The sequence below is a fragment of the Musa acuminata genome, chromosome BXJ1-2 (genome assembly GCF_036884655.1).
Source record: "Musa acuminata AAA Group cultivar baxijiao chromosome BXJ1-2, Cavendish_Baxijiao_AAA, whole genome shotgun sequence".
Lineage (NCBI taxonomy): Eukaryota > Viridiplantae > Streptophyta > Magnoliopsida > Zingiberales > Musaceae > Musa > Musa acuminata.
The window spans coordinates 32,151,321-32,179,307 of NC_088328.1; the positions used below are offsets into that span (position 1 = coordinate 32,151,321).

General features: G+C 41.6%; 6 protein-coding genes across 7 annotated transcripts; 3 read left to right on the forward strand and 3 right to left on the reverse strand.

Moving 5' to 3' along the window:
• Window positions 1-3,142: 3,142 nt before the first annotated feature.
• On the reverse strand, window positions 3,143-6,353 carry LOC103976801 (uncharacterized). The gene is made up of 6 exons (XM_009392126.3): window positions 5,969-6,353; window positions 5,807-5,904; window positions 5,202-5,492; window positions 3,855-3,903; window positions 3,635-3,736; window positions 3,143-3,530 (listed from the first exon to the last, which is right to left on the reverse strand). The coding sequence occupies exons 1-5, from the start codon at window positions 6,319-6,321 to the stop codon at window positions 3,643-3,645; spliced, it is 885 nt and encodes a 294-aa protein (XP_009390401.2). The 5' UTR covers window positions 6,322-6,353; the 3' UTR covers window positions 3,143-3,530; window positions 3,635-3,642.
• Window positions 6,354-8,074: 1,721 nt separating this feature from the next.
• On the forward strand, window positions 8,075-8,818 carry LOC135612154 (transcription factor CYCLOIDEA-like). Its single transcript, XM_065108036.1, has one exon. It carries the CDS (start codon window positions 8,075-8,077, stop codon window positions 8,816-8,818), a length of 744 nt encoding a protein of 247 aa, XP_064964108.1.
• A 1,614-nt stretch (window positions 8,819-10,432) lies between these two features.
• On the reverse strand, window positions 10,433-17,268 carry LOC135584696 (isocitrate dehydrogenase [NAD] regulatory subunit 1, mitochondrial-like). Of its 2 annotated transcripts, none has more exons than XM_065104715.1 (4): window positions 16,665-17,268; window positions 14,631-14,858; window positions 11,741-11,819; window positions 10,433-10,969 (listed from the first exon to the last, which is right to left on the reverse strand). In XM_065104715.1, exons 1-4 carry the CDS (start codon window positions 17,178-17,180, stop codon window positions 10,695-10,697), a joined length of 1,098 nt encoding a protein of 365 aa, XP_064960787.1. In that variant the 5' UTR covers window positions 17,181-17,268; the 3' UTR covers window positions 10,433-10,694. The 2 variants fall into 2 exon arrangements, with proteins under 2 accessions (XP_064960787.1, XP_064960777.1); XM_065104705.1 differs by having other exon boundaries at window positions 14,631-14,870; window positions 16,665-17,264.
• Window positions 17,269-20,267: 2,999 nt separating this feature from the next.
• LOC135610338 (uncharacterized) lies at window positions 20,268-21,302 on the reverse strand. The gene is made up of 2 exons (XM_065104726.1): window positions 20,796-21,302; window positions 20,268-20,700 (listed from the first exon to the last, which is right to left on the reverse strand). The coding sequence occupies exons 1-2, from the start codon at window positions 21,177-21,179 to the stop codon at window positions 20,524-20,526; spliced, it is 561 nt and encodes a 186-aa protein (XP_064960798.1). The 5' UTR covers window positions 21,180-21,302; the 3' UTR covers window positions 20,268-20,523.
• Window positions 21,303-23,785: 2,483 nt separating this feature from the next.
• LOC103976799 (chalcone isomerase-like protein 1) lies at window positions 23,786-24,820 on the forward strand. Its single transcript, XM_009392123.3, has 4 exons — window positions 23,786-23,994; window positions 24,060-24,306; window positions 24,385-24,476; window positions 24,541-24,820. The coding sequence occupies exons 1-4, from the start codon at window positions 23,817-23,819 to the stop codon at window positions 24,681-24,683; spliced, it is 660 nt and encodes a 219-aa protein (XP_009390398.2). The 5' UTR covers window positions 23,786-23,816; the 3' UTR covers window positions 24,684-24,820.
• A 1,099-nt stretch (window positions 24,821-25,919) lies between these two features.
• Window positions 25,920-27,965, forward strand: LOC135610347 (uncharacterized). The gene has a single exon (XM_065104752.1). The coding sequence runs from the start codon at window positions 26,053-26,055 to the stop codon at window positions 27,571-27,573; it is 1,521 nt and encodes a 506-aa protein (XP_064960824.1). The 5' UTR covers window positions 25,920-26,052; the 3' UTR covers window positions 27,574-27,965.
• Window positions 27,966-27,987: the final 22 nt, after the last annotated feature.

The window sequence follows — 27,987 nt, forward strand, 5'->3', positions numbered from 1 at the left end:
CTTAGATCCAAACCCTAACCCTAACCGTAACCTTGAATTCAGACTATCCACAAAAATTGGTACCGTCAACCAAAATGAAAATGAAGCAACCAACTTCCACTCGGACGACACATGATTCGTTTTTCGTTATCCAACTCCTAAACCCCCCTTCGATTTTTGTTAGCTTTTTGTTAGCATTCATAGCATCTCCCTATTAACACAATTTATCTCACACCTGATTTTCTGTTTCATAAATTTTTACACATCAATCTACGCACAATAACGAATATAATTTTAGGAATTGATGATTTTATATTTTGTTCTTTCGTTGCACATGTGATATCGCCCCCAAGATTTTTCAATAGTGTCCACATCCGCCACTTCATGTTCAGATCGGAAATAACCTCGTCAAGAGATTAGAAATAGCCTCGTCAACTCTCCGGTGAAGTTTGATGCTGTAAACCCCTGTATCAATGAATCAGTTAAAACCTCATAATTGGTAATGCTTAGATTGGTAAAAGGAAAACCGGAGCACATGCAAGCCTCATAATTGGTAATGCTTAGATTGGTAAAAGGAAAACCGAAGCACATGCAAACCCCTGGAGCAACAGCGGCAAGCGAGAGAGAGATGGCCGAGGAACGGGACCTTTTTCTCCTTCTTTTAGCGCATGCGATCGCATGCGATGATTTAGCGATTAAGATTCAACTGTATGGGCCGTCTCTTGTCCCAGCGACCAAACACGAGAGCCCGGTTGATCTCAAGCCTCCACGCGAGAACCGGCCAGCAGAACGCAGTACCATGAACCGTGTTCGATCCCAAGCTGCCGCATTGATCCCTCGAGTGCAACACCATATTTGACTGCCCGTCACCGGTTTAGCTCAACGCCTGCCACCGAGTCGTGACCCGAGCGGCGACGCGGTCCCGCCGACCAGCGCCAACCACCGTCAAGGTACGCCACCTTGTAGCCCTGACCGCGGAGAAACGAAGACTCAGTGACGGCGGGTCCCACCTGACCGTTCATTCCAGAAGCACCCCCCATGCGCGTGTTTGGTCGCTCGGCCAAGACGCCGAAGCTGCAACCGGGTCCCTCCGCGCGCCACCCCCCCACCCCCCCCCCCCCCCCCCGGGGCGGTTTTTGTTGCCGCCTGCAACAGATTGGCACTTGGCCGCCCCGCGCGCCCCCAGCACTTCCTTCTTATCTGAATTTTAAATAAATATTATTATTATTAGTTTTGAAACAATAATATACACACATAATAATAATTCCCACATCGACTACACTATTTTTAAATAAAATTATAAACAAGATTCTCTGTAAGTGATATGCTATTTTATTCACTATAACATTCATTCTCGATTGACGATTCTTATTATGAATGCTAACAAAAAGCATGTGATTCACCGTTCAACATGCATTATCCACATAGACCAATAAAAGATCTTAATTTTTTCATGTATGAGTATATTAGCTTAAAATAAACAAGACTATATGGGTTATACCCTTCTTGCTTATTTTCCAACCGTTAAAAACTATCAAAAATCTTAATCCATATGTGAAATCTCAATGACAATTATTGCACAAAGTGATCAAAACCTCATCAGATTATCGGAGGAAAGCTTAGAAGAATCATGGCTGAAATTTATTGAAAATTGATTGTAGAGACCTCCACGGCGCCCAGGGGTTGTAGACGAGAGAGAGAGAGAGAAAAAAAAACATCCCCCTTTGTATCGCTTGTCGTCACCTGCAATGCACCGCTCCACGCGTCTTTCACCTTTCCCTTCCCCCCCCCCCCCCCTCCCCCTCCTGAGAGCTCCGACAAAAACACCCAACCGTTTTCAGATACGTAAAACATCCTCCTCTGCATCTTTTATCGTTGCCTGCAATAAATCGAATGGCATCGCTCCACGCATCCATCACCCCTTCCCTCAAAAAGAGATGCAATGTACTTAACTGAATGTACTGTTCACTTTAATAGATAAAAGATACAAAAACCAATTTTCTTTTGGGACCACATCATCCCTTAAGGCTTAGATCCAAACCCTAACCCTAATCGTAACCTTGAATTCAGACTATCCACACAAATTGGTACCGTCAACAAAAATGAAAATGAAGCAACCAACTTCCACTTGGATAACACATGATTCGTTTTTCGTTATCCAACTCCTAACCCCCCCTTCGATTTTTGTTAGCTAATTGTTAGCATTCATAAATTTATCTCACACGTGATTTTCTGTTTCATAAATTTTTACACATCAATCTTCGCACAATAACAAATATATTTTTAGAAATTGATGATTTTATATTCTATTCTTTCGTTGCACATTTGATATCGCCCCCAAGATTTTTCAATAGTATCCACATCCATCACTTCATGTTGAGATCGGAAATAACCTCGTCAAGAAATCAGAAATAACTCTCAGGTGAAGTTTGATGCTGTAAACCCCTGTATCAATGAATCAGTTAAAACCTCATAATTGGTAATGCTTAGATTGGTAAAAGGAAAACCAAAGCAAATGCAAAGACTACTCTGTGACTTTCAATGAATCCAACAATGTAATTTGTACCAGGTACAGGAAGATTCATGTCATTATATAGAACTGCTGTTGTTTTGATGAATTTGAAGACGCAAGAAAGCTTGGCATGACTTCAACAAGATCGCAAAGCAAAAGATAAAAATAATGGCATTGTGACAAAGATAGTATGCATAGCATGTAGAGACAGATAATATTCATATCAAAGCAAAACAATAGATAGAGACAACAAAGAAAAACAATAAACATCATTGCTGCATGGACTAATTTAGTAATGAGACTCTGTTACAAGAGTTTGTAATCAGAAACTTTGACAAAGAAGCTGCAAAGGTGCAAAATATTTCTCAGTACTTGAAACCTTCGAAGAGCTTCGGATACTTATCATATACTCTCTCCATTATTGAACAACTCATAAATCCTCCAGTCTGCTTCATGCTTGGTTGCAAATGCCTAAAACTCTAACCAGGAGCTTCCACAACAACAAACCCTCATCGCTTCAAGTCTTGGATAATATAACTTTTCAGGATTTTCTAATCAGCACAGAAATCACATTCATCAAGGCAACTAAAATTTTTCATCGTTACATCAGAACAGAAACTGATACAGGTGATAACAGAGACGAGAAGGCCATCATGATAACCATGAAATGCATTAGGATTTCACCTGTAAGCAGGTTTGGTATAAGAATGAGTCAAATAAATCATAAGCATTTAGAGGAACATAAGGACTAGAGGATCTCGATAGAGGATCTAATACATGTAAATGAACATGCTCAAGAGGGAACACATTTTGCAGTCACCAACTCATCACTGCAAATTCACTATTAATTATGCTGGAAACCATATGCCAGTGTGAAACGGATAGTAACTGGCGCTTCACAATAACTTTTACTTAAGATGGATCATTTGATGGCGCGGTTGGAAAGAGATGGTGCATGCAGATGTTCCTCAGCAACTTCTTGGCGTGATGTTGTTCACATAAATGACACAACCAGTGATGAGTTTTGTAGGTCAAAATGCTGCAAGATATAGATTATCCACTTTCAGTGGAATCCATAATGGTAGACAATCTTATAATTCTGAAATGTAGCTAATCAGACAAAGGATGGATTAAGTGAACAACCTCTTATTTCAACTACCATTTGGAAGGGTTGCAGCCTTCTTAATCTTCTTCTTCCTTGAAGCAAAGCTGCTGGGGCCAACAACTATTGACATTCGCTTAGTCCTGTCAACGGTTTGTGTTCCAGAAACAAAAAAAAGATCACAACCAAAGAAAAAGATAAATTCAAACCTTAAAGTGAAGAGCAGCACCTGTTGAAGTAGGTTAAGGAGAACTAACTTACCGATTGGAAAGCTCAATTGTTTCTGGGTCATCTTTTTCAGATATTCCATCTGATGAAAAACATGGAAAGATTATAATCAGCCAAATATAAAGAGACACGTGCCACAAAAAAATCAAACAATGCAAACTGCAAGCATCAATTGTTTTATATTACTAAAAACGTGTCACAAAGATTCCACTTATCATGTTAATTCATCTCAGAATTATGTGGATAAAGGCCCAATATGTGTGCCTTGCAAGAACAAATTTGGATAAATTCTAAGAGACATACTCAAATACAACATGCAGAATCAAGGAAGCAATGGTTATCAGTGTGCCCAGATTGATTTCAGATAAGTTGTTCGGATAGATTTCACATGACAATAAGAATGATATAAAGAACAAATTTGGATAAATTCTAAGAGACATACTCAAATACAACATGCAGAATCAAGGAAGCCATGGTCTGCAGTACCGAACTGTACCGCCCGGTACGGGCGGTACATACTGGTCCGACAGATTTCCGGTACGCAGACCGCCTGTTATCGGTCCGAGAGCACTGTAACACTGTAGCAGAGCACTGTAACACTATAGCAGTGCTACAGTACTCGGCACACCTGAGTATACCGCTCGGTATACCGTACCGTACCGGTACCGAGCCCAGGTCGAAACACCGGTACAGTACGGTATTGCGAACCTTGAAGGAAGCAATGGTTATCAGCAAGGTCTGTCGTATCGAAGTGTATCGCCCGTACCGGGCGGTACGTACCGGTCCGACAGGTTACTGGTACACTGACCGTCCGGTACCGCTACAGTGCTACAGTACTATACTGCATCACTGCTATAGTGCTACAGTAGAAAAAAAAAAACGTAAAATTATTCGGTACACCGGTACCGTACCGTACCGAGCCCGGGTCGAAACGCTGGTACGGTACGAAACGACGAACCTTGGTTATCAGTGTGCCCAGATTGATTTCAGATAAGTTGTTCGGATAGATTTCACATGACAATAAGAATGATATAAATAATCTTTATTAATGTTGATGGTCGTTCAAGCCTAGCAAGAATATATAGGCGAGTAAACTTTTGCCAATCTCAAAAAGTATTATTCTTAGATAAATTCAACAAAAATATAATGTCAAATTATGTTCCACAAAGAAATGGTTAACAGCCAAGTCGTTCAGATAAAGTTTACATGACTAGAAGAATACATAAAATAATCTTTATCAGTGTTAATGATTGCCGAAGCCTAGCAAGAACATATCAGCGAGTAAACTTTTGCCAATCTCAGGAATATAATTCAAATATAAATTCACCAAAAACATATAATGTCAACTATATTCCTAACAGAATGGCATCGTCATATTACCTAGGCCACTACCATCATCTGCCTCATCAACCATGTTTGTTTGAGGATCCCAACGATCTTTTCCATCATCAAGGTCCCAGCGACTTCCAACAGGAGGAACCCAAAATTCAGGCTCCACCATATCATCATCATCATCTGCCTTTGTCTTCTTGGTATGTGAATCATTCATGTTGATGTCTTTCTTCCGAACTCTATTGCGAGAACCCAGAGTTGACTTCACTTGCTTCTTTGACTGTTTTGTGTCTTTCTCCACTGCTTCTGCAGAGGAATGCTTCTCCATTTCCTTTTGTTCTGCAACAAGGACATAGCACAAGGCACATCATTTTGGCCAATATCAACTTCAAAGATTACACTGATGATGATCATTCCCTAATATTTTAAATGGAATTCTTGTTTATGATTCAGTGTCATATAGAATCACTCACGACAGCAAGAACCAAAGTAACATGTGGAGATGGCATGCATTGCATATAGTGAATGAAAAGAAGTCAGAATTTTCATAGTTACAAATATGGCACAATGCCTCAAGGAAAGAAGCATATTTTGACTAAAAAGAATGGTGGATAAGCAGCAAAAATATTAATTCTGTAAACAAAAAAAAGTACCTAATTTATTGTGGAATTTCCTTCCATTGATGTGCTTCCAGATATGTTCCTCAGATTTATTCACCGAATCACCAGTCAGCTTGCACACCAGCTGCGACCTGCGATCAAACAGTAAAACAACCTCTCTTTCCACATACGAATCATATCTTTACTGCTGCTCACTTGGAGGTGGGGTGGGGTTGGAACATGTTGAGGGGAGGCTTCTTCTGGGCAACGGCGGCGTCGATGAGCGCGAGGCGGCAGGCCTTGGTGCGGCCGTAGGCCTCCTCGTCCTTGGCGAGCAGCTCATGCCCCGTCTCCACGCACCGCAAACGCCCGCCACCCAGGTCCAAGAAGGTAGGCTCACCCAGGAGGAAGGCGCCCTCCTTCTCCTCCTCCATCACCACATCCTCTTTGCCACTAGCATCCCTCGTTCTCGTCGCCGTCTTCTTCCGGATGGGGGAACGGCGCCGCTCCGACTCTCCTGCAGCAAGGGTAGGGTTTTGGGGTGGCGTTCCACCTGCTGCAGACGTCATCTTCCCTCCCTCCGTACCTGACTGAGATAGGGTTTTTGGTCGCAGAGACTACAGTTAAAAGGTTACAGCGTGAGTCGCGCGCATCGATGTAAGGAATGGGCCGGGCCGGTTCACCCGGTCCGATTCATACTGCCCCGCACACCGCCAACCAAACGGATTTTGATAAGCTTTTTTACCTCTATTATTATTATTATTATTATTATTATTATTATTATATTATAGAGCAAATTCTTAAAAATTTCGGATTTTTCTGATTAATTCTCTTCTTTTTCTTTTTTTTTCGTGCCTTCATTTTTCTTTCCGGTCGATTATGTGCGTAGTAAGAGATGTGATCATTAATTTTCTTTTCTTACAATTATATGCATTTGTAAAAGACGTGATATTTCGTTTTGTGTTCTTTCATTTTCTTTCCGCACCTTCTCGAGGATTATATGTATTGTAAGAGAAAAAAAACTTTTATCCTTTGCATTGGACCACGATATCTTATGAATTAGTCCAACAAATCAACTGTTATGCCATGTGCAATGTTTTTCTTATACATCCAGAAAAACATCTTAAACATATATAAAAATATTATGATAGACTGAAAATCAAATTCAGACTAACTTATTATTCTTATTTGAATTTTAAATAAATATTATTATTATTAGTTTTGAAATAATAATATACAATAATAATAATTCCCACAATGCAATGCACCGCTTTGTATCGCTTATCGTCGCCTGCAATGCACCGCTCCACGCGTTCATCACCCCTTCTCTTCCCTTCTTTCCTGAGAGCTCCGACAAAAGCACCCAGCCGTTTCAGTTACGTAGAACATCCTCCTCTGCTTGCAACAAATAAAATGGCATCTCTCGACGCATCCATCATCCCTTCCCTAACCCTAACCCTAACCCTAACCCTGAATTCAGACTACCGACATAAGTTGGTACCGTCAACCAAAATGAAAATGAAGCAACCAACTTGCACTCGGACGACACATGGTTCGTTTTTCGTTATCCAACTCCTAAACCCCAATCCATCTAATCCAACACTTGTTTCAGCGATTGCACCTTTGATAGATAGAGTATACTGTGGTAAAAAGTCTGTTTCCTCCCATCTTTCAACTCATCCAACATGTTGGTTGCTAGCTGCTCTCACTTTATCCACTCACTCTCATGTTTGATGAATAGTGAGCGAAATGACACCTCATTCCTGATAACTGCCAACCAAGCACTTCCTTCTTTCTCAAGCACCCTACGACACTCTTCTCGTCGTCTCCCATCTCATCTCCGGTTCTCCTTCCTTCCCCCATATTCCCATCTCCCGCTCGACTCCATCCTCCTCTTATCCATTCCTTTCTGTTAGCTCCTCCTACTTGTACATAGATAGCTCTTAAGCTCTGGCAGAGAATCTATTCGAGGTGAAACGTTCCGCGTCCAGTTCCTGAGCTCCATCGTGCAAAGGCTCATACTGTTGTACTACCCACCCCCCCACCATTCTACCACGTAAGGTAGAAGGTTTGGTGCAGTTCATAGATTTCCTCTACCTCTCAACAAATATCTCTTCTTCCCCGTCCTAGCAGACCAGAAAAATGCTTCCGATCCGAGACTCCGAGTACATATTTGACCAGTCTTTGAACGAGCAACTTGAGTTCAACCCCCTCATCTTCTTCTTCCCAACAACTCCTGCTTCCCCTCCTCCACTCCGACAATCTTTTGTCCCGATGGCTTTCGTGATCTCTTCTTAGCCTCCTCCAACATCGGCATCGCGAATGCGGCTCCAACATCTACTCGGCCAAGCCTTCCTCTTGGTGATTCAGCCACATCGGTGGAGAGGCAGGAAGGCGACGACAGTTGGTAGCCGTAAAAGGGCTCTGAGGAAATGCAGGCACAGCAAGATAGTTACCGCAAATGGGCCGAGGGATCGAAGGATGAGGCTCTCCATCGATGTGGCACGGAGCTTTTTCCGACTACAGGACACGCTCGGCTTCGACAAGGCCAGCAAGACAGTGCAATGGCTGCTCACCGTGTCCAAAGCTGCCATCGAAGAGCTCGGCACCCTTTCCTCAGCCGAACATAGCGGTTGCAGCAACCGAAGCCCGAAAAGTGAATCATCCGCTTTGGTATGCCAGGATTCGTCCGCTATTTCTAGCTCCAAGAACAAGTCCTCCACCGTGACCGCTGCAGCCAGGGAAGTAAAGAAGAGCAAAGCCATAAAAGGAGGTGTTAAGCCGTCGAGGAAGGTGGAGTACCACTCAGCGCTTGCGAGGGAGTCGAGGGCCAAGGCAAGGGCGAGAGCAAGAGAGAGGACGAGAGAGAAGCAAAGGATGACTTCCTTGGATATCATCAAGGAAGAAACAAGCTTGAACAATATGAACTCATTGATGGAGTTTGCTAATATAGAGGAAGACGAATCTTGCGCACCGAACTGCTGCTTGAACGTAGCCAGCGACACAGCCGCAGCCTATCAAGTCCCAGTGATAGGTGGACCAGTGCTGATTCCGGTCGGTCTTTGAGAATAGCCAGGATAACCACGGCAATCATGACGCAGGGATTCTGCGAATGATGGCACGACGATTTGGGCTCTAACTCTGTCACGCTGAAAGCGGGAACGAAATCATGGATTCGGATCTTTTCGTTTCATGGATCCGATTTCGTGGATGAACTCCAAATTTACGTGGGTCATAAATCACGATCCGGCCCAACCCGGTGGATCGCCTCACCTGCAAATAAATTAAGTGAACTTTACTACTACTGATATAAGAGGGGTCTTAACATGTGGATGATCCAACATCGCGTCATGCCAGATTGGATACACTATTAGCCTGACATGCGATCGAGCATTATTATGTGCAGCATCAACTCGATGTCAGCTTGGGTACCCATAATGGTCATTTACTCACTCATCGCTACAAAGCCCACCGCATGGAAGATCTCAAGTGTGGCTTAATGATTCTAGTATGGGGAGTCTTTGTCAACTCCAGTCCTGACCCCAAGGCTTATGATAGACTGAGATGCCGGACTCGAATTGACTTCGAATCTTCTTGCATGTCGGACATTCAGGATATTTAGTGATGAGAGAGAGAGAGAGAGAGAGAGAGAGAGAGAGAGAGAGGGCAAAGTGACAGAAGCACAGCAGAGAGTTCCTTCAACAATGTAGGCTCTCTTTTGACAGACAGACAGCAGCAGCAAGCAAGCTAGCCAAAATGTGTGAACCATGGAACGAGACCGGATTCGGTGTGTCTTCAGGTTGCTCCCTGCTCTTTCTGCCTTTGCCTTACTAGGCTTTCTGAATCTGGCATCTCCATGTAACTACGAGGGGGGAAGAACATTGCCCAATACCTACCATCAACACTTGCAATGATAAAGTGGACCAATAGCAATGCTAGAGAGGCATCATGGTATGATAGCTATGTTAAAGCGGCTTTTCTATGGGTCGATGGCGAGCTTTTCTATCGCTTGTATCGCGAGGGCAGACGAGAGAGAGAGAGAACATCCCCCTCTGTATCGTTTGTCACCACAATGCACCGCTCCACGCGCCCGTCACCCCTTCCCTTCCCCCCCTCCTGAGAGCTCCGACAAAAACACTCAACCGTTTCAGATACATAGAACATCCTCCTATGCATCTTTTGTCATCACCCCTTCCCTTCCCCCCCCTCCTGAGAGCTCCGACAAAAACACCCAACTGTTTCAGATACATCGAATGACACCGCTCCACGAATCCATCACCCCTTTCCTCCCCCTACTCCAAAAACCAACGACAGGCCTCCCACAACATCCTTCCCCGTCGCATTCCGATCCATCATTGCTTATTACTTTCTTTATTCTATCTGATGACGATGGGTGGATGGAGAAGGTTTTTCTAATTCAGAAAAATAAAATATCATTTTTTAAAATAAATTTCTATTTTTAAAATAAATATTATTATTATTAATTTTGAAATAATAATATACAAAAAATAATAATAATTCCCACGTCGACTATACTATTTTTAAATAAGATTATAATCAAGATTCTCTACTAGTAATATGCTATTTTATTCACCATAACATTCATCCTCGATTGACGATTCTTATTATGAATGCTAATAAAAAAACATGTCATTCATCAATCAACACGCATTATCCACATAGACCAACACAAGATCTTAATTTCTTCATTTATGAGTATATTAACTTAAAATAAACAAGACTCTATATGGGTTACACCCTGCTTGCTTATTTTCCAACCGATGAAAACTATCAAAGATCGTAATCCATATGCGAAATCTCGGTGACAATTATTGCACAAAGTGATCAAAACCTCATCAGATTATCTGAGGAAAGCTTAGAAGAATCATGGCTGAAATTTACTGAAAATTGATTACTGAGATTCCGGGAGTAAAGTGAGACCTCAGTCCAGGTTTGCTATGACTGCATCGACAACCTCTTGGGTTGTACCGCTCCCTCCCAGATCTTTGGTCTTGTACTTGCCCTCGGCGATCACACGCTTGACGGCAGTCACCAGGCGATCGGCAAATGATGGAAACTGGAGGTGCCTCAGCATCATCGCGGACGAAAGGAGCAGGGCCACCGGGTTTGCCTTCTTCTGTTCCACTAGCTTCTCATTTCCTACATTGCCCGCTGAAGCACCTTGCTCAAACACTGCATGATCCTGACCAACATTACCTGACAACAAAAAGAATTTAGATGATCTGGGGAAGTGAATCATAGAAACCTCAAGGGGGATTTCGGCAAGAATAACTAATCGCAAAAGAGTTTTTTAGAACATCAAATGAACAAGTATGACAGACCCTTGCAGTCACCGAACCTGGGGAGCATGCATGATGCTCACTGGATGATGATTACAGCATGAAACAAGGTGTACCAAGTAGTAGTGCAGTCGCAAAGTACATTTGGTTCTGCAGTGCCATGTCCCATAGACAGTCATGTGGTCCAGCGACCAACAGGTTAACCGATTTGTCGGTTAAACAGGAAAGTCGAGGATCAAACAAAAAGAGTAAGAAATATTGTACCATGGTTTCAAATACTAAGGTTTTGTATCGACCAGTATCTCTATACCAATAAACTGAATTTACTGGCCAGAAACGACATATTAATTAACTTCTTAGTCTTTTCCCTGTTGGAATACCAAAACATACTTACATACTCGTTGAAACATCTCAAATTGATGAGATTCTGATGCAGGTACTGCACTGGTATCCAAAACCATGTTTGCACCCATTTAATGTAAATTTTGGCTCCTGAAGACCGATGGATATGTGTGCAAGTTTCTACTTCTTGAAATAGTTTTAGCATCCAAATGGAACCAAAATATTTAATTTATCACTTCTGCCTTGCCAGAAACATGAAAAGAATCAAGAATGTATGTTTAAGCATGCACCAAAAGCAATTCGAATTCGCTACAAACTGAGAACATTCTGAAGTTTCTGAAAGTACCTCCTGGCATGACTCCAGTGCCTCCAGCAATTCCAGCAGCTGTATTTGCCACCAAATTGCCGTAAAGATTTGGTGTGACCTGCAAAGGCCAAACGAATGAAGATTTACATAATACAATTCACAGTGCACAAACGAGGTTCCTGGAACAAAAGAAGTGAAATAACACTATGTAATTTGAAGACAAAAAATGTTTTCCTTTTTTTTATGGCAATCATATCTTTAACGATTTACAGGCTGTTATCAGAAAGTTTCCTGCAAGATTAATTTCTGGATTGGCAAGCTCCTCGTGTATAACATAAAACAGACATAAGGTATAGTTCAAAATTATAACTCCATGAATGAATACGATTATTTATTCAAATTCTCACACATGAACTTTTCTTGTGAGCTGATGATCCTCACCAATTGTTCTTTTAATTAGATATTATATATTTAATTTATCTTCTTACTAATTATAACCTGGTGATCCCTATCACAAGGACAATCCCAGAATTTCAAAACCAGAATTTATGTTAAGAGAACATGATTGAGAAGAAAAAAGAACAAAGTTTACTATTAATGGTAATACTAACATGATTAATATCAACTTTTGTACTTCAAAGATATTTCTCCAACACTCTGCACTACAAGTGAAGAGTTGAAGCTAATCTTCACATGCTGATTCAGCAATTTCGAATATATTGAAGGTAATCTTCTAAAAGCAATGAAGAAAGTCAACCAGATTGTTTTCCGAGTCAGAAGGACTCTCTTCTAGATGAAATCTGTGATAGTTCTTAAAGTATTTATAATTGTTGCCTTTTTCACTCTAAATCTATAACTGCTTGTTTTGTTATTTACCGACACTACACAAAAGTCCTGAGCAAGATTCGTCTTACCGATCCATACCGGTGTACCGACCGACCATTGATATAGTATATACCATGGTGTACCGATATACCTTATGTCAATACGACATGGTGTACCGATGATATGATAAAATTATCAAAAATAACTCCAATTATTCCTGAAAAATTAAAAAAATAGATTAGGATTTTTAAGTTAGAAATAAATATTAATTTAGTATAATTTTAGCAAAAATAATCTAAATTAAGAAAGAATAGTGACATATCTTTTTCGAATTTTAAGTAGTTTTGTGATACATTTCAGACCATTTTTTCATTAATATTGAATTATCTACAAAGAAATTATTTGATATTAAATTATTTTTTAAACAACTTAAACTTAAATATTCAAATAAATCAAGTAATCAATCGATGGACATACCTGGTTATACCACCAAAAACTTCACAGACGATCGATTAGAATCCTCGATCCTATGTATCTATTTATCAATTTGATATTTTATCGGACTCAATCCTAAAAGTGATCCCATGACATAGTATACTGATATCGTATGTCATTAGTGCATCAATGTAGTGATGGTCGTAGTCTGACCGTCATAAACCACAAATGTTCGAAGCAACTCCCAAAGTAAGGATGATCGTGGCATATCTTAGTGCTTTCCCACTGATCTGATGCTCCATATCATAAGATCGATCACCATACTACTACTTGGAGAAGAATGATCAATTATCACCATACTACTGTTGGCTATAAGATTTTCCATAATACGACAACTGTGAATACGATGAGCTTCGCTCTGTATCTATGTCGTGTAGGCTCAATCAGATCTACTCAAAATCATCCACTGTCTTCCCTTCCCCTTCTGTATATAAACTTAACTAGTACCTCATCGAACTTCATGATCTAAATCTTAGGTGGCATGCGTAAATTATTGCTCCTCAGTCTATGCACCACCCTCAAATTGTGAACATAGGACCATCAACTCCCCGACGTTGCTGCCATCATCGATTGAGGAACTACTGCCCACGTTGCTGCCACGTCTCTGGACCGAGTGAGTTGTTGAATGCAAGTGAGAAGGTGTCTCGTCGCCCGACTCGATTCTCTCCAACGATGTGACTGATGCTACTACCTTCCCACCTTTGCCTTTACATGCTGGGTGGACGACTGTAACGGTTAGGTGTCTCTAGTCCCTCAAGCAGTGTAACTCGATGTTGTTCGACTCCTTTCACCACGTTTTGACCAAGAATACATACCTCTTGATTAGAGTGCTCTTTATCTTGATCCTCCCAAATTTGATCCAATCTACTAGTCATAGCTTTGGTGAGTTAAAAAGAGTGAAAATATGAGAATGATAAAGAGATGTGATTGAAAAAAAGTTTGAGAGAGTTGAAGAGATTGAGAGAGTAAAACGGGTGAAAGAGAGAGGAGGAAAGGGTTTAAAAATGGTTCAAACGGTCAAATCGATCGTTTGAAATGAGGCAATCTCAGCCCTTGATCGATAATCGAATTTCAATCATTACCGATCGGTACAGACCCCGTGTCACACGATCCGGGGTCATGTAACGTGTACCGCTCGATATAAGACAGTCCACGTACCGGTCCGTACCTACTACTCATACCAAGCCATACATCGTGGTATGGCAAACCCTAGTCCTGAGTCAAATGAGTTAAACTAAGTAAAGCTTTTCAAAGCCTAGATAACAAAATGTCCATTACGACTTAAAAAGTTCAGATATCAGTTTTGCATCATATACAACAACAAACCATAATGCCTCAACTGTTCCTATCACTGAGCTTTGTGTAATGAAATATCTCTAGTTATACCAAGAGTGTTTAAATATCTTTGTTACAAATTTTAGTGGTATTTTCTTAGGTAACCCTCTACCGCTCCTTACACCATTAATTATACTCGATTCACATTGTCTTACCACACCATATTTGAGCATATTCATATTATATTAAAATTTGAAAGCAAGTCAGCGTCTTGAAAAAATGAAAAAGAGCACAAAATTTATAATGAAAAAATGATGAAGAATGTTTCATATACCATGACATCAAATTGCTCTGGCTTTGAAACAAGTTGCATGCAGCAATTGTCAACTATAATCTCGTTATATTTTATCCCTGGGTATTTAGTTGCAACCTCGCGACAAGATTCAAGGAACAAACCATCTGCAAGCTTCATAATGTTGGCTTTATGTACTGCTGTGACTGTCTTTCTGTTGTTAAGGTAAGCATACTCAAATGCATACTTTGCTATGCGCTCTGAACAGAACTTTGTTATCACCTAGCAAAGACATTTAGTCAGGGAATAAAAGACAAGCAGGAGACATTCCAGATAGCTTTAACAATAGGAAATCATTTCAGTGTTTAAATATGACATATCATGATTTTGTCTCCTAGAGTTAAATAATGACTAGGTAAATGCAAGACTGCATAGGCAAAACTAACGGCCAAGAGTAAAACAGAAAGTAGGAATGCTAGAAACCATACAGTTATTTACAGGGGGAAAAAAATAATGTAGTTGAATTGAAATCTCAATGCAACACAAATGTTCAAATAAATGAAAGTGAGAAAGTATTATAGACTCGTTTCTTTTTCTTTCTTCATAGAAGAGGGTAAAATCAGGGGAGATAACATTGAATTGCCCGGTCAAGTTTAAACAAATGCACCCAATCAGGATAGGGTTTTTACAGGCTCATTATCTGAAGTCTTGCCAAATCATTAGTTAACAATTTATGGCTTTAAGTAGTTTGTTATTTAGGAAAATGAGTTTAAAAAATCTTTTAACTCCACTTCTCAGGTTTAGATTTATTATAATACCACCAAAAGACTCGAGTAGGAAACATAACCAACAATAAAATAAGGTATGGCCAACCATTTCTTCATTGCATTGAGACAGGCAGATTCGGGAGTATTAAATATGGTTTTTTAAACAGTTGTAAAAGAATATAAAAATACAGTAGATGCTTAAGAGGAAAATATTTGGGTAGAAGAATTGTCAGAACCTGGGCATTTAGAGGTTATAAATGAGCATCAACAATAATCTATGTTTTGGCAGTTTAGATTACAGTGAATGACAAGCAATCTACTGCAAGCTTATCATCTAAAGGCAAATGAACAGGGAATAGTAGTAGCAAAGCAGAACTGATAGAATAACAAGAGGTATGAAAAAAAAAAGGAAATAGGATTTAAACCAGCTTCTGAATTTTCTTTCGCGGCATCGAAGTAACATATATTTTTCTCCATCACCCACATCTCCTTAAACTAAATACAAATATCTATTCTTAACTTATAGGAGTCTATCAATATTTCTTAGTTCAGAAAATTGCAAAAAATGGGACGTAAGGAGACATTGAAATCTTCCAAGCTTTAATATAATGACTCAAAACTTCATCAATCCATGAACAAAAAGTAGACTCAATAGACATGCCAAATGGGGAGGACTACATTGAGCAAGAAGAAAGCAATTCACAATCAGCGACAAGATAGCAGTTGAAACATAGTCTATGGACATGAGATCTTAAATTTGGTAATAAATATGTAAAGACTAGAACCAATGAAGCAAAAAAAATCTTTCATATTACCTATAATAAAATTGTAAAATATAGCATCACAAATAAAGGCATCTCTTCATGGGAGAAATTGGCCATTATATGATATATTACTACAAGAACACCATCCAGGAAATGCTCATGCTAAAACCACCCCCCCTAAGCAGTCTTGTTCAGAGTTCTTAGACACAAAGCAGTTATGAGATTATAAGTGCTTAGGTAAACTAATTTTTTTCAATTGGAAAATGTATGTGGGAACTGGATTTATTGTAGATATATGTCCCAAAGGTCATGCATGTACAGTTGGCGTTGCTTGCAGCAAATCTAGTACTCTTTGAGAAAGATCTAACGAAATAATCAAGAACCAATTGAATTCTGTCCCTTCTATCATTTGCAGTTGATTTGGCTTATCGCTACTGATAACTATGATGAAATCCAAAAACCTGCACTCAGATCCGATCATATACCAACTAAATCCAATGGAAATATGAACACTGATTTTAATTAGGGAAAAGATCGACAAGCACCTTAAGACTCTCGACCACACCAGGCACAACCTCGTGCTCCAAACCTGAGTACTCACCCTCCGTGTTCTCCCTGATCACCACAATATTCACATTCTCATGCCTCGTGGGCAATCCCGGGAGATTAAAGCAATGAACGAGCGACGCGTAGAGGTCCAGTTCCTTCCTCAGCTGCATGTTGAGGGAACTGACTCCCCCACCCACCGGGGTGGCGAGCCCGCCCTTGAGGCACACCTTGTTCCGCCGGATCGACTCGATCACCTCCGGCGGCACTGTGGTCATGTCCCCGTGGACCTCGTACGTCTCGAAATACACCGGCGCGTGCATCGCCTCCATCACCCGCAGCACGGCGCCGGTGACGAGGGGGCCGATCCCGTCTCCAGGGATCAAGGTCACCGGCCTCGGCGCGCCGTCGCCGGGCCGAGGCATGTAGGTAACGGAGCGCCGGCCCACCGACGATGAGGAGGAGGAGGCGGCGCCTCGGAGGATCTGGCGGAGGAGAGGCGAAGATCGCCTCATCGTCGTGGCTTTCACCGATCCTCCGATGGCAGAGGGGCGGGTTTGAGGGGCACGGTAAGAGAATAAGGTTGCGGAGAGTGAGGGACGAAAGAGGTGGAAGGGGTGAAATGACGGAGACGGCTGATGGAATGAAGCGGTTGGGGAAGAGGTTTCGAGGGTACTTTGGTCATTCGAAGGGTAGGGGCCCATCACGTGATGAAGGCTATTCGTCCTTTCACGTAAAGGCGGCGCTTATATGTAAATTAAGGCAAAATTACAAATATACATATATATATATATATTCCTCAAAGTTACAGGTTCTTTGTCTTTAGCGATTTTAATTTAAATTTATATATAAGTATCTTTCAAATTTTAAACGTATATGTATGTCATTTGACACTATTATAAGTTAGCTGTTATTACAACTCTAATTAATATTTTATATATTTTATATGTTTGACTAAAATAAACTAGTGCTAACTAACTATAGTTTGACCTTATTGACTTGGATTTCTTTATAGATGTTTGTGGTGGTGACAGATAAGTACACTTTTCAAACTGTAGAAAGAAGTATGCGCGAAAGACATAACAACATGATGGATCATCTAATTGACCACTCCATTTTTAGCTACAACAGAAAATAATTTACATATTTCAGATGTATAATTTGTGAAGATATTTGTTTCCTTTTTGCAATGTTGTGTAGCAGTAGCCCAAGGTAACATTAGGGCTAACAATGCATGTTGTCTTTTTGGTAACATGTCACCAACTAAACATCAACCATCCACAGCCTATCTGTTCAACACCTCCCCCTTCTTTGTTCTAATTTACTTTGTTAAGAGCACTTGTTTTTAATGATAAGATGGAGAGGATCAGATTCAACCAAATCTTTCCTTGAGAAATATTTTCTCAACAGAATTTTCATTTCTATCCATCTAACAAAAGCTGCATTATATTCTTGTGGAGTATCATGCTGCAGCTACATCATCAGAGATATGTATACATATAACAAATTTTGTTGTATATAATAAACCAAATTTTGTCACCACAATTATTATTTCTCTTGTTTGCCATTTTGAAGCCCATATACAATAAGACAACTAGGACATTTAGAAATTCACATTGAAGAACAGCTCCTCAAATACTTGGTTGTGCATGAAATGTGAAAACCAATCAAAATATCACATTACCTCCATCTTCTTTTAAGTCGGATAAGGTTGATGAAAGGAGAAATTTGACTGCTGTCTACGATCTGTCAGGAAAACCAGGAAAGCTGCAAAATCTAGTCCGCATGGATAAGCAAAATTATAAGTTGTATGTGGATATCTCAAGTATTAAAACATTCAGCCTGCAAGATGGATTAGGATGTAGTCGGCAAATTCTGTAATATAATCAGAGCAAGCATGGAGAAAAGCAATAATAAGTGCCTTTCAGATACCACAGGTCACACTCAAGGACACAAGCTAATGAATTAGGTTAGTTATGTATCCTCTGTGCCACAATGCAGAGATTCTATAGCCAACAATTCACAGTCAGTTTAAGAACGATAATAAGAAATGTAAATTCTACAGGAGCAAGATAAGTTAATCTCCAAGGCAGGCAATCTTCCAGCAGAGTAAGATCTTTATTCTCCATTTCATGGTTCAGAAATAGATAGACGAAACAAAAAAAGAAAAGCCATACCTTATATTAGTTCTAGCAGTAAAAGCAACTCCTAATTGTCTTGATGGAGATCTTGTTGATGTAGTCCATTTACATGCCACCATGGACTGAGAAGCTAGAAGTTCCGCCTGATCAGCACCTATGGAAATCTAAATGTACAATTGCTCTAGATTCCATATTTTAGCAAACAGATCGGCACCAGTATCATATGATCAACAGGCCAAGACCAAATAGTACAAAAGGTGAAGTGCAATGAGTCATAGAATATCAAACTGACACATAATTTATACTTCCTATTAAAATGTCCAAGCAACGTATTAGTCAATTAAAAATCCTCATTTTCATCTTCAACATTAAATAGAGCTTCAGAACAAGTTGAAGGTATACCTCTAGGCAACTATGGAATTCAGCAAAAGATTCAACAGCAATGTTTTTACTGAAATATAAACAGCCAAAATCCTGTTATATCAGAAAAGAGAAGTGTGTTTTTAAGCTAGCTCTAACTCAACATCAAATGCTGCAACCACTTAATTAGAGAGCAGTGTATATCCGATGTCACAGTTGCACTGACAGGAACTGATGTAATCCCTTCCGGAATAAGTGTGATAGGACTCTGAAATCTCTTCCAAGCTCTTTGCACATGCAGTTCGTTGGACTATATCTCAAAGAAAGTCGAATTTATTAGTTTGCTATCAGTAATAGATAATGTTTTAACTAATACTCAGCTCTTAATTGTTAAATACTTCTCCAAGGATCATAACGAATATTCAAGAAATTAACTGACTCCAGAAGTTTTGAGCCAACCCCTAATAGCCACAAAGAATTTTGACCAACATCTACGGACAAAGAATTCTTATTATATACTGGAAAAAAGGATCGTACGAGACCTAAGCTATCAAACTAACAATAAATGGCCCAAGAAAAAGGAGTAGGTTGTTCAGCCAAACATCCAACAATTATGTGACATAGAACAAGAGACAACCATGCATCTGCGAATTCTGCTAAAATGTTCATTTTAACATGCCCTGATGCGTGTGATACTTTAGTAGCCATTAACAGCTGAGAACATAACAATTGTAACTCAAAGATGAAAGAATAGAATTCATAACAAATATGATCAATAACTATATTAAACATTAGAGTACATCCTATATTTCCCAATCATTATAGTCTAATTTGGTCACACTAACGCATCACGTTATCTGAGGTCCATTCTTAACTTTCAAGTTGTGCTTTTCTTCTTTGATGAATGATGACACTGGTATTAGCCTCATGTTTTTCTCAGAAATCTAAGTGACAATTTGTCACATTAGCAAGTGTTTAAAGCTTCTCTATGTACAATATCTAGAAAACAAATTGCATGAAATGGTTCAAATAGATGGCACTCTCAGTTCTACTTCTGTAATGTCAAACTTGCAGCTAAGATAACCTTGGAACCAGAAAAGGTATGCAAATCTTTTCATTCGACAAAAGTAGGAGACTTGTTTTTCGCTCTTAACTAATTAGAAATTCTCTGACAAAGAGGTCAAGAATCCTAAATTAGTTTACATGAGAAAGAAAGCACAGGCACCAAGGAACTACTAACTACCAGCACCATATCCCTTCCTCGCAAACCATCGCACAATCATAGATATACATGAATCAGCAAACTGAGGAAAAACGATACATATGATGGTACAAAATACACACATCCCTGATGGATCTATAAGATGTTATCAAGCAATCGATCAGAAAATGAGGTCATAAGAGACCGAGGACTTCCCCAAATCGGCAACTCTATTAGAGATTCGACCAAGCCCTCTTCCTTCTCCCTGCACAACGATTCCACATAGTCGCAGATCTCCGACAACTTCCTGAGAATCGCCTCTTGAGCCTCCACCTGAAACACGCCGACCCAGAAAAATTAATTGGTCCGGGAAGCTTAACCCTAACCCTAACTCTTCAAAAGTTGTCCTCTTCACACCGATCCAGTACCTGATGGAGTAGGTCATCGACCAAGGGCTGATGGATACATCCACCCGGAGGCTCCGGGAGCTCCACCGACGGTGGCTCGGGTCGCGAAGACGAAGCGGCGGCTGACGGTGGCGGGGCTGCGAGGTCGAGGAGAGTCGACGACAGGAGATCCCACTGCTCCAGCTCCTGCCGGTACCTGTCCCGAAGGTCGAGGAGGCAGCGCCGGCGGCGGGCCCGGCAGTGCCGCCTCAGCTCGACCTCCGGGTCCTCGGCGATGGACGGGCCTTCCGCCGACTCGCCCGGCCGGATGAGGCGGCGGCGGCGGCGCTTGTAGACGAAGCCGTTGTCGTTGCAGATCTCCAACTCGTCGTCGCCGCCGCAGCTGGGCCCGGAGGCGTCGCCCATTCGCCGGTGGCGGTGGAAACGATCCGGGAATCGAAGGGAGCGAGCGCGAGGAAGAGCGAGACAAAGGGAGGAGGGAGAGAGAGATTCCAAATTTTGGTCACATTTGTATTGCCTCCACTTACAGCCCGCCTTTTCGGACTCCAAAATATGAATTTATCCTCAATCACGTATTTATCTGTTTTCTGACTTTCAAAACTTTTGACATAATTTTTTTAATGGTAATTTTATCTTTTAACCACTGATAGATCCACCGTTGCCTTTGTCCTACATGAGTTCTTGATCTATTAGACTCATCGTCTCACTCTTAATATCCTCACCTACTATACAAATAATATATATTATCTATACCATCTCCACTATCGCCTCCCCACTTCTTTATCCTGTCAGACCTATCATGACATTCGTCTCCATCCCTAAATTTCATCAGACTTATCGCCTCACTTTTATCATTTTCATCTACTACCTAGTTGACTAGTATTATTTTCTATAATCCTTGCACGAGAAAAGATGAGGTGTGAGAGTGAGACAAGTATTTGTAGGTTCGACTATAACTAGTGGGGCAAAGAGAATGAGAGGTGATGGAGGAGGCAATATAAGGCGAAGGCAACAGAGGGATCGATAGAGGCTAAAGGTAAAATTATATTTTCGTAACAAGGGTGCTCTATGAGAATTTTTAAAAAATAAGTATCTTTAAAAATTTTATTCTTTATTTATTTGATAAAATTGTTATAAGATGATTATACAAAGAATGTTTTTTTTTAGCTTTTTTAGGAAGGTACCTCAATTTTAAAATTTCCTATTTAGTGATTTTTTTCTTTAATATCATAAATGTCTTTTTGCCAACATCACCTTCTCTTCCAAGTGAGCATTGCATTTTTTTTTCTCAACAATTGTGAGACATTCGAAGTAATCGCTAAATTCTACTACAATTAAAAAATGTGACGAGGAGAACCTCCTGGTGGAGCAATTACTCATCCAATTCATTCCCTCTAACATCAAGCGATCCATTAATATCCTTAAATCATACAATGATATATTACTACTTGTTAATGATCTCAACATTGCTAAGTGGTGCGTTGACACCATTATTGTCGATGCATTAGCCTTCAACTCAACCTCCCTCTATGATTGTGCAGTCAATAAAGGCCATAGTGGTGATGGCAACAATAATGAGTAGATCCTCCAAAACTGACTACTTCGACGGAGGACCAACATCCACTTCTTCTCCTTCGCTAATATCGTTGTCAATTTCTAGCTCCAAAACCTCATGATCCTACACATCTTGATGTCTCGGATGTCTCATAATTGATGGGAAGTATACAAGTGAGAGCCTAACAATAGGGGCATGATAGATGTGATGCCCAACAATACCCATCTGAAAGAGCAGGCGGCGACAATAAGGGATATTTAGCATATTAGAGGGAAAAAACATCAAATAAAAAAAATTAAAATTGAAGGCATTTTTGAGAAAAAAAGATAACTTTTTTTTTGTTTATCCTCTAAATTTAAGTTTGACATAATATCCTTATAAAACTAAAAAAATATAAATATGTCAGTCGCATTAATCTTTCTCGAATGATAATTAGAATAATGATATTAAATTTTAAAATAGCATTAAAAGTCCCTCGAAATTATTAATAAATGTAAAAGATTAGATACTTGGTGAAAGTAACTTAGAGTATTTCAAGCATTTAAATACTTACTAATTCTAAAAAAAATCAAGGATAGCAATAACTAGTAATAGTTAATTTTGAACATGTGATAATGGAATTCATGTGTATGAAAGAATTAAATATTTGGAAAGAATATATATATTTTAGAGAGAGAGATATATATGCAATATTTAAATTAGATAGGTAAATATATTATTTCAAAACTTGAAAAAGATATCCCTCTAAAGTTGGTGATTTGCATACGTGCATCTGAATTTGAATGTACAAAACATATCATTGTAGTTAATATATTATATTTTTTATGTATTTAAATTTTTATTAGAAATATTTCTGCATAAAAGTTCATGCTTGGCCAAATATTCCCCAAAAGTTCTGCTCACCGGCTTCAAGATCAGACACCGATCAACACCACTGGGCTACTTTAATCGCTTCGCGTGCGGTAAGCACACCGGCTTTGCACACCGTGAAACCGCCGTCCACGCAATATTAAAGATAGCAGTATCCATATACGAATATGAATTAAGTATATGTGATTGATATCTAAGTGATAAATTTTGATCATCAACTCAACCTGATGAGATTGATTTGATCTTCTAAGAAGTCACACAGAGTGAGTGAGATTACGATCCGACGGTGGAATTTGTCTAAAGTCTGTATCGCATATAAAAGACCACCAAATGATGAAAGATCATCGGAGGTCGATGAGGGATGGGGAAGAAAGAGCATTAAATCGGGTCAACGGTGTTGTTTGCTGTCCAATTCAAGGCAGTTTAGTAGGCAATAAAATCTGAATGAATGAGTCACCGCCCTCGATGGTTGAATGCCCTTCCCTTCCCTTGTCGTTTTGATCCACAGGTTGAATGCCCTCAACCGCCACGCACCGATCTTTAAGCTCCGATGCCCTCGTTGCCTTCTTATACATGCGTTTTGAGTTCTCGCTCGGTACCCCACCTGCTGTCACACAATGCAAGCGGAAGTAGGCAGGAAGGAGGAGGAGGAGGAGGAGGAGGAGGAGAAGATGGAAGTGGAGCCCAAGACTGGAGTCTCGTTTCCTGCGAAGCTACCTGATGGGAAGCAGCTGTGTGCCACCGGGTTAAGGAGAAGGAAACTTCTGGCGTTCGGCATCAACTTCTACGCCTTCGGTCGGTGGAGCTGTGGTCGAGATGATGCGAGCGCATGCTGACACGAACCCTGTTTCTGTGTGCAGGAATGTACGTCCACATTGATGCTCGGTTGAAGGAGCTTCTCAAGGCGAAGCTTGGCGAGGCCGCAGAGAAACCCTGTAAGGAACTGTACGAGGCAGTGATCGACGGCGACGTGGGCATCGCTGTGAGGCTGGTGATAGTGTTCAAAGGCCTCACCATGAGCATGGTGAGGAAGTCCTTTGATGAAGGCCTCGTTGGATCACTGAAGAAGCTCACCGGTGGGCAGAAGAACGAGGAGCTCATCAAGAAGTAGAATACATATCCTATCTTTCTTCCTCGCGTGTATAACCTAAACCTAAGCTCGTCCTTTCTTGTGATCCATTGCAGGGTCATGGCAGCAGCGAAAGATGGCACTAAACTGCCTCCTGGATCGGTCATCGAGATAACTCGGCTTCCTGGACAAGTGCTGCAGGCCAAGGGTGAGAACCTTGGAGACTTGCAACATCTCATATGGATTAATAACTGTGAGATTGTTTGGTGCAGTGAAAGATGAGCTGGTGAGCAAGGTGGAGAGTGAGTTGCTGTGCAGAGCTTACTTCCACTTGTATCTGGGTGATGATCCATTCGACAAGGAGGCTAAAGAGAGATTTGGAAGAACGCTGGTCTCTTCTCTTTCAGCTCCATAGGATAAAAGGAGTACGAGTGGGAATAATAAAGGCTGCTTTCGTTTTGCTGCAACAATGGAGGTTTTCTATCTATATACACATTTTGCTCAATGTGTGTGATATGTTACGGCATTCACATAGACTTGTTATCTCTTGTACGTTTGATGCCTTAAAAGCACTTAGTTATGGAGTTCTAAGGTACCTAATAAACATATAATAATAATCTCGGGCGAATTTCCAAAAAAGCCCTTAATTTTGCCTATAAAATACTCCATCTCTCCATCACGGCAGCACCTCCTTTCTGTGTTCATCATGTCATCAACATGACTTAATAATTACAGGCACAATTCATCAATCACCTTATATATATAATAGTTCTAATAAATATTTATAGTATTTTATTGATGTGTTAAAAATACTATAAATATTGTTAAAAAAATTATAAATGATATTATGTCATTCTTTTTGGTCGTTACAGTACCGTATATTTAGACTTATAATTAGTTTGATTGAGATTATGAATCAAATTAAATTATTTATAGTATCTTCAAATCAAATTTATAGTATTTTTATTGTGATAGTAAAAAATAATACAACATGTGAAAAACATTTTCAAGTATAGTATTATTAAAATTAGAGATATTATTTGAAACAAATAAAATGAAACTTTTGATTGCGAAATATAAAAAAGATAAGTATTTTTTTTTTTAAAAAAAATCATATTATAATATTGTTAGAATATATATTATAACAAATAATATATCTGTTAGAATACCATATATATATGTATGTTGGAATACCCGTATGCAGAACGTCAGTACACGTGGTGAGGTACAGCGTACCACTCCGAGCCCCAGGTGGGCCCCACAAAAGTGGCAACCACAGTGGAGGTAAAATAGCGTGTTCGGCAACGCCGGGCCAGTATCCGCATGAGATTGCGGTTAGCGGAGGAATGCGGACGTCACACACCATATTACGCGTCAAAATCTGCTACGGCGTATTGCGCACGGCCCCAAGTTTGTGCGGGTAACTCGACCATATGTTTGGATTTCTATTTTCGCAGTGGGTCCACTTCAGGCTCATCCAATCGTGAGATGGGTATTCGGTTGGCTAAAGGCGCAGATAAGCTCGGAAAGAAGTACGGTGGTAGTTTCGTGAATCATTGGCGGCAGAAGCGAAGTCGGTAGAGACTTAGCGGAGCCGGTGGGGCCCTCGCGACATTCCTCAGCTCTCCCTTATCTGCCCTCTTCCTGATCCGTCCGCGTCGCCATCCACACCGACCGCCTCCCCAACCTCCCCGTTCTTCCTCTTCCTTCTCCTTTCTTCGTCATCGGTTGCTGTCAAGAAAAGAGAGAGAGAGAGAGAGACGAGAGAGACGAGAGAGAGAGAGATGGATGTGGTGTTATGCGACGAGCTGGTTCAGGAGATCCTGCAGCGGCTGCCTGCCTCCTCCGCCCCGTCCGTTTCCCTCGTCTCCAAGCGCTGGCTCTCGCTCCTCCGCTCCTCCACCACATCCCTCTCTCTCCGCATCCCCCCAAATATAGTTACTGCCACTGATGCTACTGCTGGTACTGGTAATTCACCATCGCTTTCCTCCATCCTTGCCTACTACCCTTTCCTCACCAACCTCACCGTCATCTCCGCTCGCGAAGACGCCGACGCCCTCCTCCTCTCCATCGCCGCCGCCGCATGCTCCCCCCGCCTCGCCATCCTCCGCTTCCTCCCGGCCTCCCCCCTCTCCCCCTCCGCCCTCCACTCCTCAGCCGCCGCCTTCGCCAGCCTCACCTCCCTCCGGATCGCCTCTCTCCTCCCCCTATCCTTCTGCTGGCTCTCCTCCCTTCCCTCTCTCCGATCGTTCTCCCTCGTCCGCTCACGCCCCAAACGCCTCCCCGGCTGTCGGCGAGAACCGCCATGGCAAGAAGCGGAAGAGCCGCCGCCGCCGCCGGCTGAAGAGGACGAGGACGACGATGTCGATCAGTCGACGCCCGTGACGCTGCCGCTTGAGAGCCTGTCCTTGTCCGGCATCTGCGCCGCCGACCGCGGTCTCTCCTGGCTGTGGCGCCGGTGCGCGGGACTCCGGTGGCTGCAGCTGCGCGCCTGCGAGGGGACCGGCGACGGCCCCTCATCCCCAGCCTTCCCCCTCTGCCTCCCCGGCCTCCTCGGCCTCGAGCTCCGCACCTGCCGCGCGATCGCCGACCGCGTCCTCCTCCATGCCGCCGAACGCTGCCGTGCCCTCACCTCTTTCCTCCTCTACGACGGCGGCAGCCGCGATGCCCTCCGCCACTTCATCCATCGTCGCGGTGCCGCACTTCGTACCCTCGACCTCCGCCTCCCGCTCGACCTTCATAACGACCACCTCTTCGCCATCGCTGCCGACGACCACCGTGGCGGTACCGGCGCGCCCAGCGGGTCCGGCCACCAGCTCGCCGCCCTACGCCTGCACAGCTGCTGCCTTGTCACGGGAGACGGGCTCCGCTCCCTCGCATCGTCCCCGGCTGGTGCGGCGATTGAGGAGCTCGCCCTGGTGAATTGTGATGTCGTGGAGCGGGAACCCGGGCTGCTCACCTTCCTCAGTCAGAGCATGCAGCGGCTGCGGAGGCTGGACTTGTCCCACACTGAGACGCTGACCGATAAGGAGGTGGGATCGATGCTTGCGTCTTGCAGGAATCTGGTGGAGATCAGATTAAGAGGGTGCGGAGCACTGACGGGTGCTTCTTTGATTTCCTTGCTTAAGCACTGCGGCCAGCAGTTGGAGGTGGTTGATATTACTCGGTGTCCGGGAATCGTCAGTGATGCTATTGAACTACTCGTCATGAATGCTTGCCGATTGAGTCAACTGATGGTGGAGGAGAGCAAAGTCACTGAAGCTGCTATGATTTGGCTGTCTCGAAAAGCAATTAAGATAGGTTGATCATGTAGTTCATATATCAACCGCAAAGAAGGTACATCAACTGAGTCCCAACCAAAAGCACCTTAATTTATCTTTCCTGCAGTTTAATAAGTTATTAGGTCTCTCAGTTGTCCATAGTGTAAATACAAATTCTCGGCTCCTCACAAAAAACTTGGTCGAATATGATGCATTTTCCACTGTCACAACTGTATCTAAGAGTGTCAAAAATGTACTAGTATTTGTATCTGTGTCATTATTTCTAGTGATCATCCTGGGAATCCAGTCACTCTCTCCATGCCTAGGCGTTTATGATTATGGCTTGGAAGAGAGCATTGTATGTTGTTTATGTCTATGATATAGCAATTAAGATATGTCATACATTCTCAAATCATGAGTTGTTGGCCATTTGCAAACATCATGCTCTTTTCTTTTTCC

Excerpts from the sequence above, each read along its gene's own strand:
- LOC135610338 (XM_065104726.1), bottom strand. The coding sequence starts at position 21,179 with ATGGGCGACGCCTCCGGGCCCAGCTGCGGCGGCGACGACGAGTTGGAG. Across the intron at positions 20,701-20,795 it reads TCGATGACCTACTCCATCAG|GTGGAGGCTCAAGAGGCGAT; the intron begins GTACTGGATCGG and ends GGCGTGTTTCAG.
- LOC135612154 (XM_065108036.1), top strand. The coding sequence starts at position 8,075 with ATGCGGCTCCAACATCTACTCGGCCAAGCCTTCCTCTTGGTGATTCAG.
- LOC103976799 (XM_009392123.3), top strand. The coding sequence starts at position 23,817 with ATGCAAGCGGAAGTAGGCAGGAAGGAGGAGGAGGAGGAGGAGGAGGAG. Across the intron at positions 23,995-24,059 it reads CATCAACTTCTACGCCTTCG|GAATGTACGTCCACATTGAT; the intron begins GTCGGTGGAGCT and ends TTCTGTGTGCAG. Across the intron at positions 24,477-24,540 it reads ACAAGTGCTGCAGGCCAAGG|TGAAAGATGAGCTGGTGAGC; the intron begins GTGAGAACCTTG and ends TGTTTGGTGCAG.
- LOC135610347 (XM_065104752.1), top strand. The coding sequence starts at position 26,053 with ATGGATGTGGTGTTATGCGACGAGCTGGTTCAGGAGATCCTGCAGCGG.
- LOC103976801 (XM_009392126.3), bottom strand. The coding sequence starts at position 6,321 with ATGACGTCTGCAGCAGGTGGAACGCCACCCCAAAACCCTACCCTTGCT. Across the intron at positions 5,905-5,968 it reads CAACCCCACCCCACCTCCAA|GTCGCAGCTGGTGTGCAAGC; the intron begins GTGAGCAGCAGT and ends GTTTGATCGCAG. Across the intron at positions 5,493-5,806 it reads GAAATTCCACAATAAATTAG|AACAAAAGGAAATGGAGAAG; the intron begins GTACTTTTTTTT and ends TCCTTGTTGCAG.
- LOC135584696 (XM_065104705.1), bottom strand. The coding sequence starts at position 17,180 with ATGAGGCGATCTTCGCCTCTCCTCCGCCAGATCCTCCGAGGCGCCGCC. Across the intron at positions 11,820-14,630 it reads CAGAGCAATTTGATGTCATG|GTCACACCAAATCTTTACGG; the intron begins GTATATGAAACA and ends TGGCCTTTGCAG. Across the intron at positions 10,970-11,740 it reads CACTGGAGTCATGCCAGGAG|GTAATGTTGGTCAGGATCAT; the intron begins GTACTTTCAGAA and ends TTTTGTTGTCAG.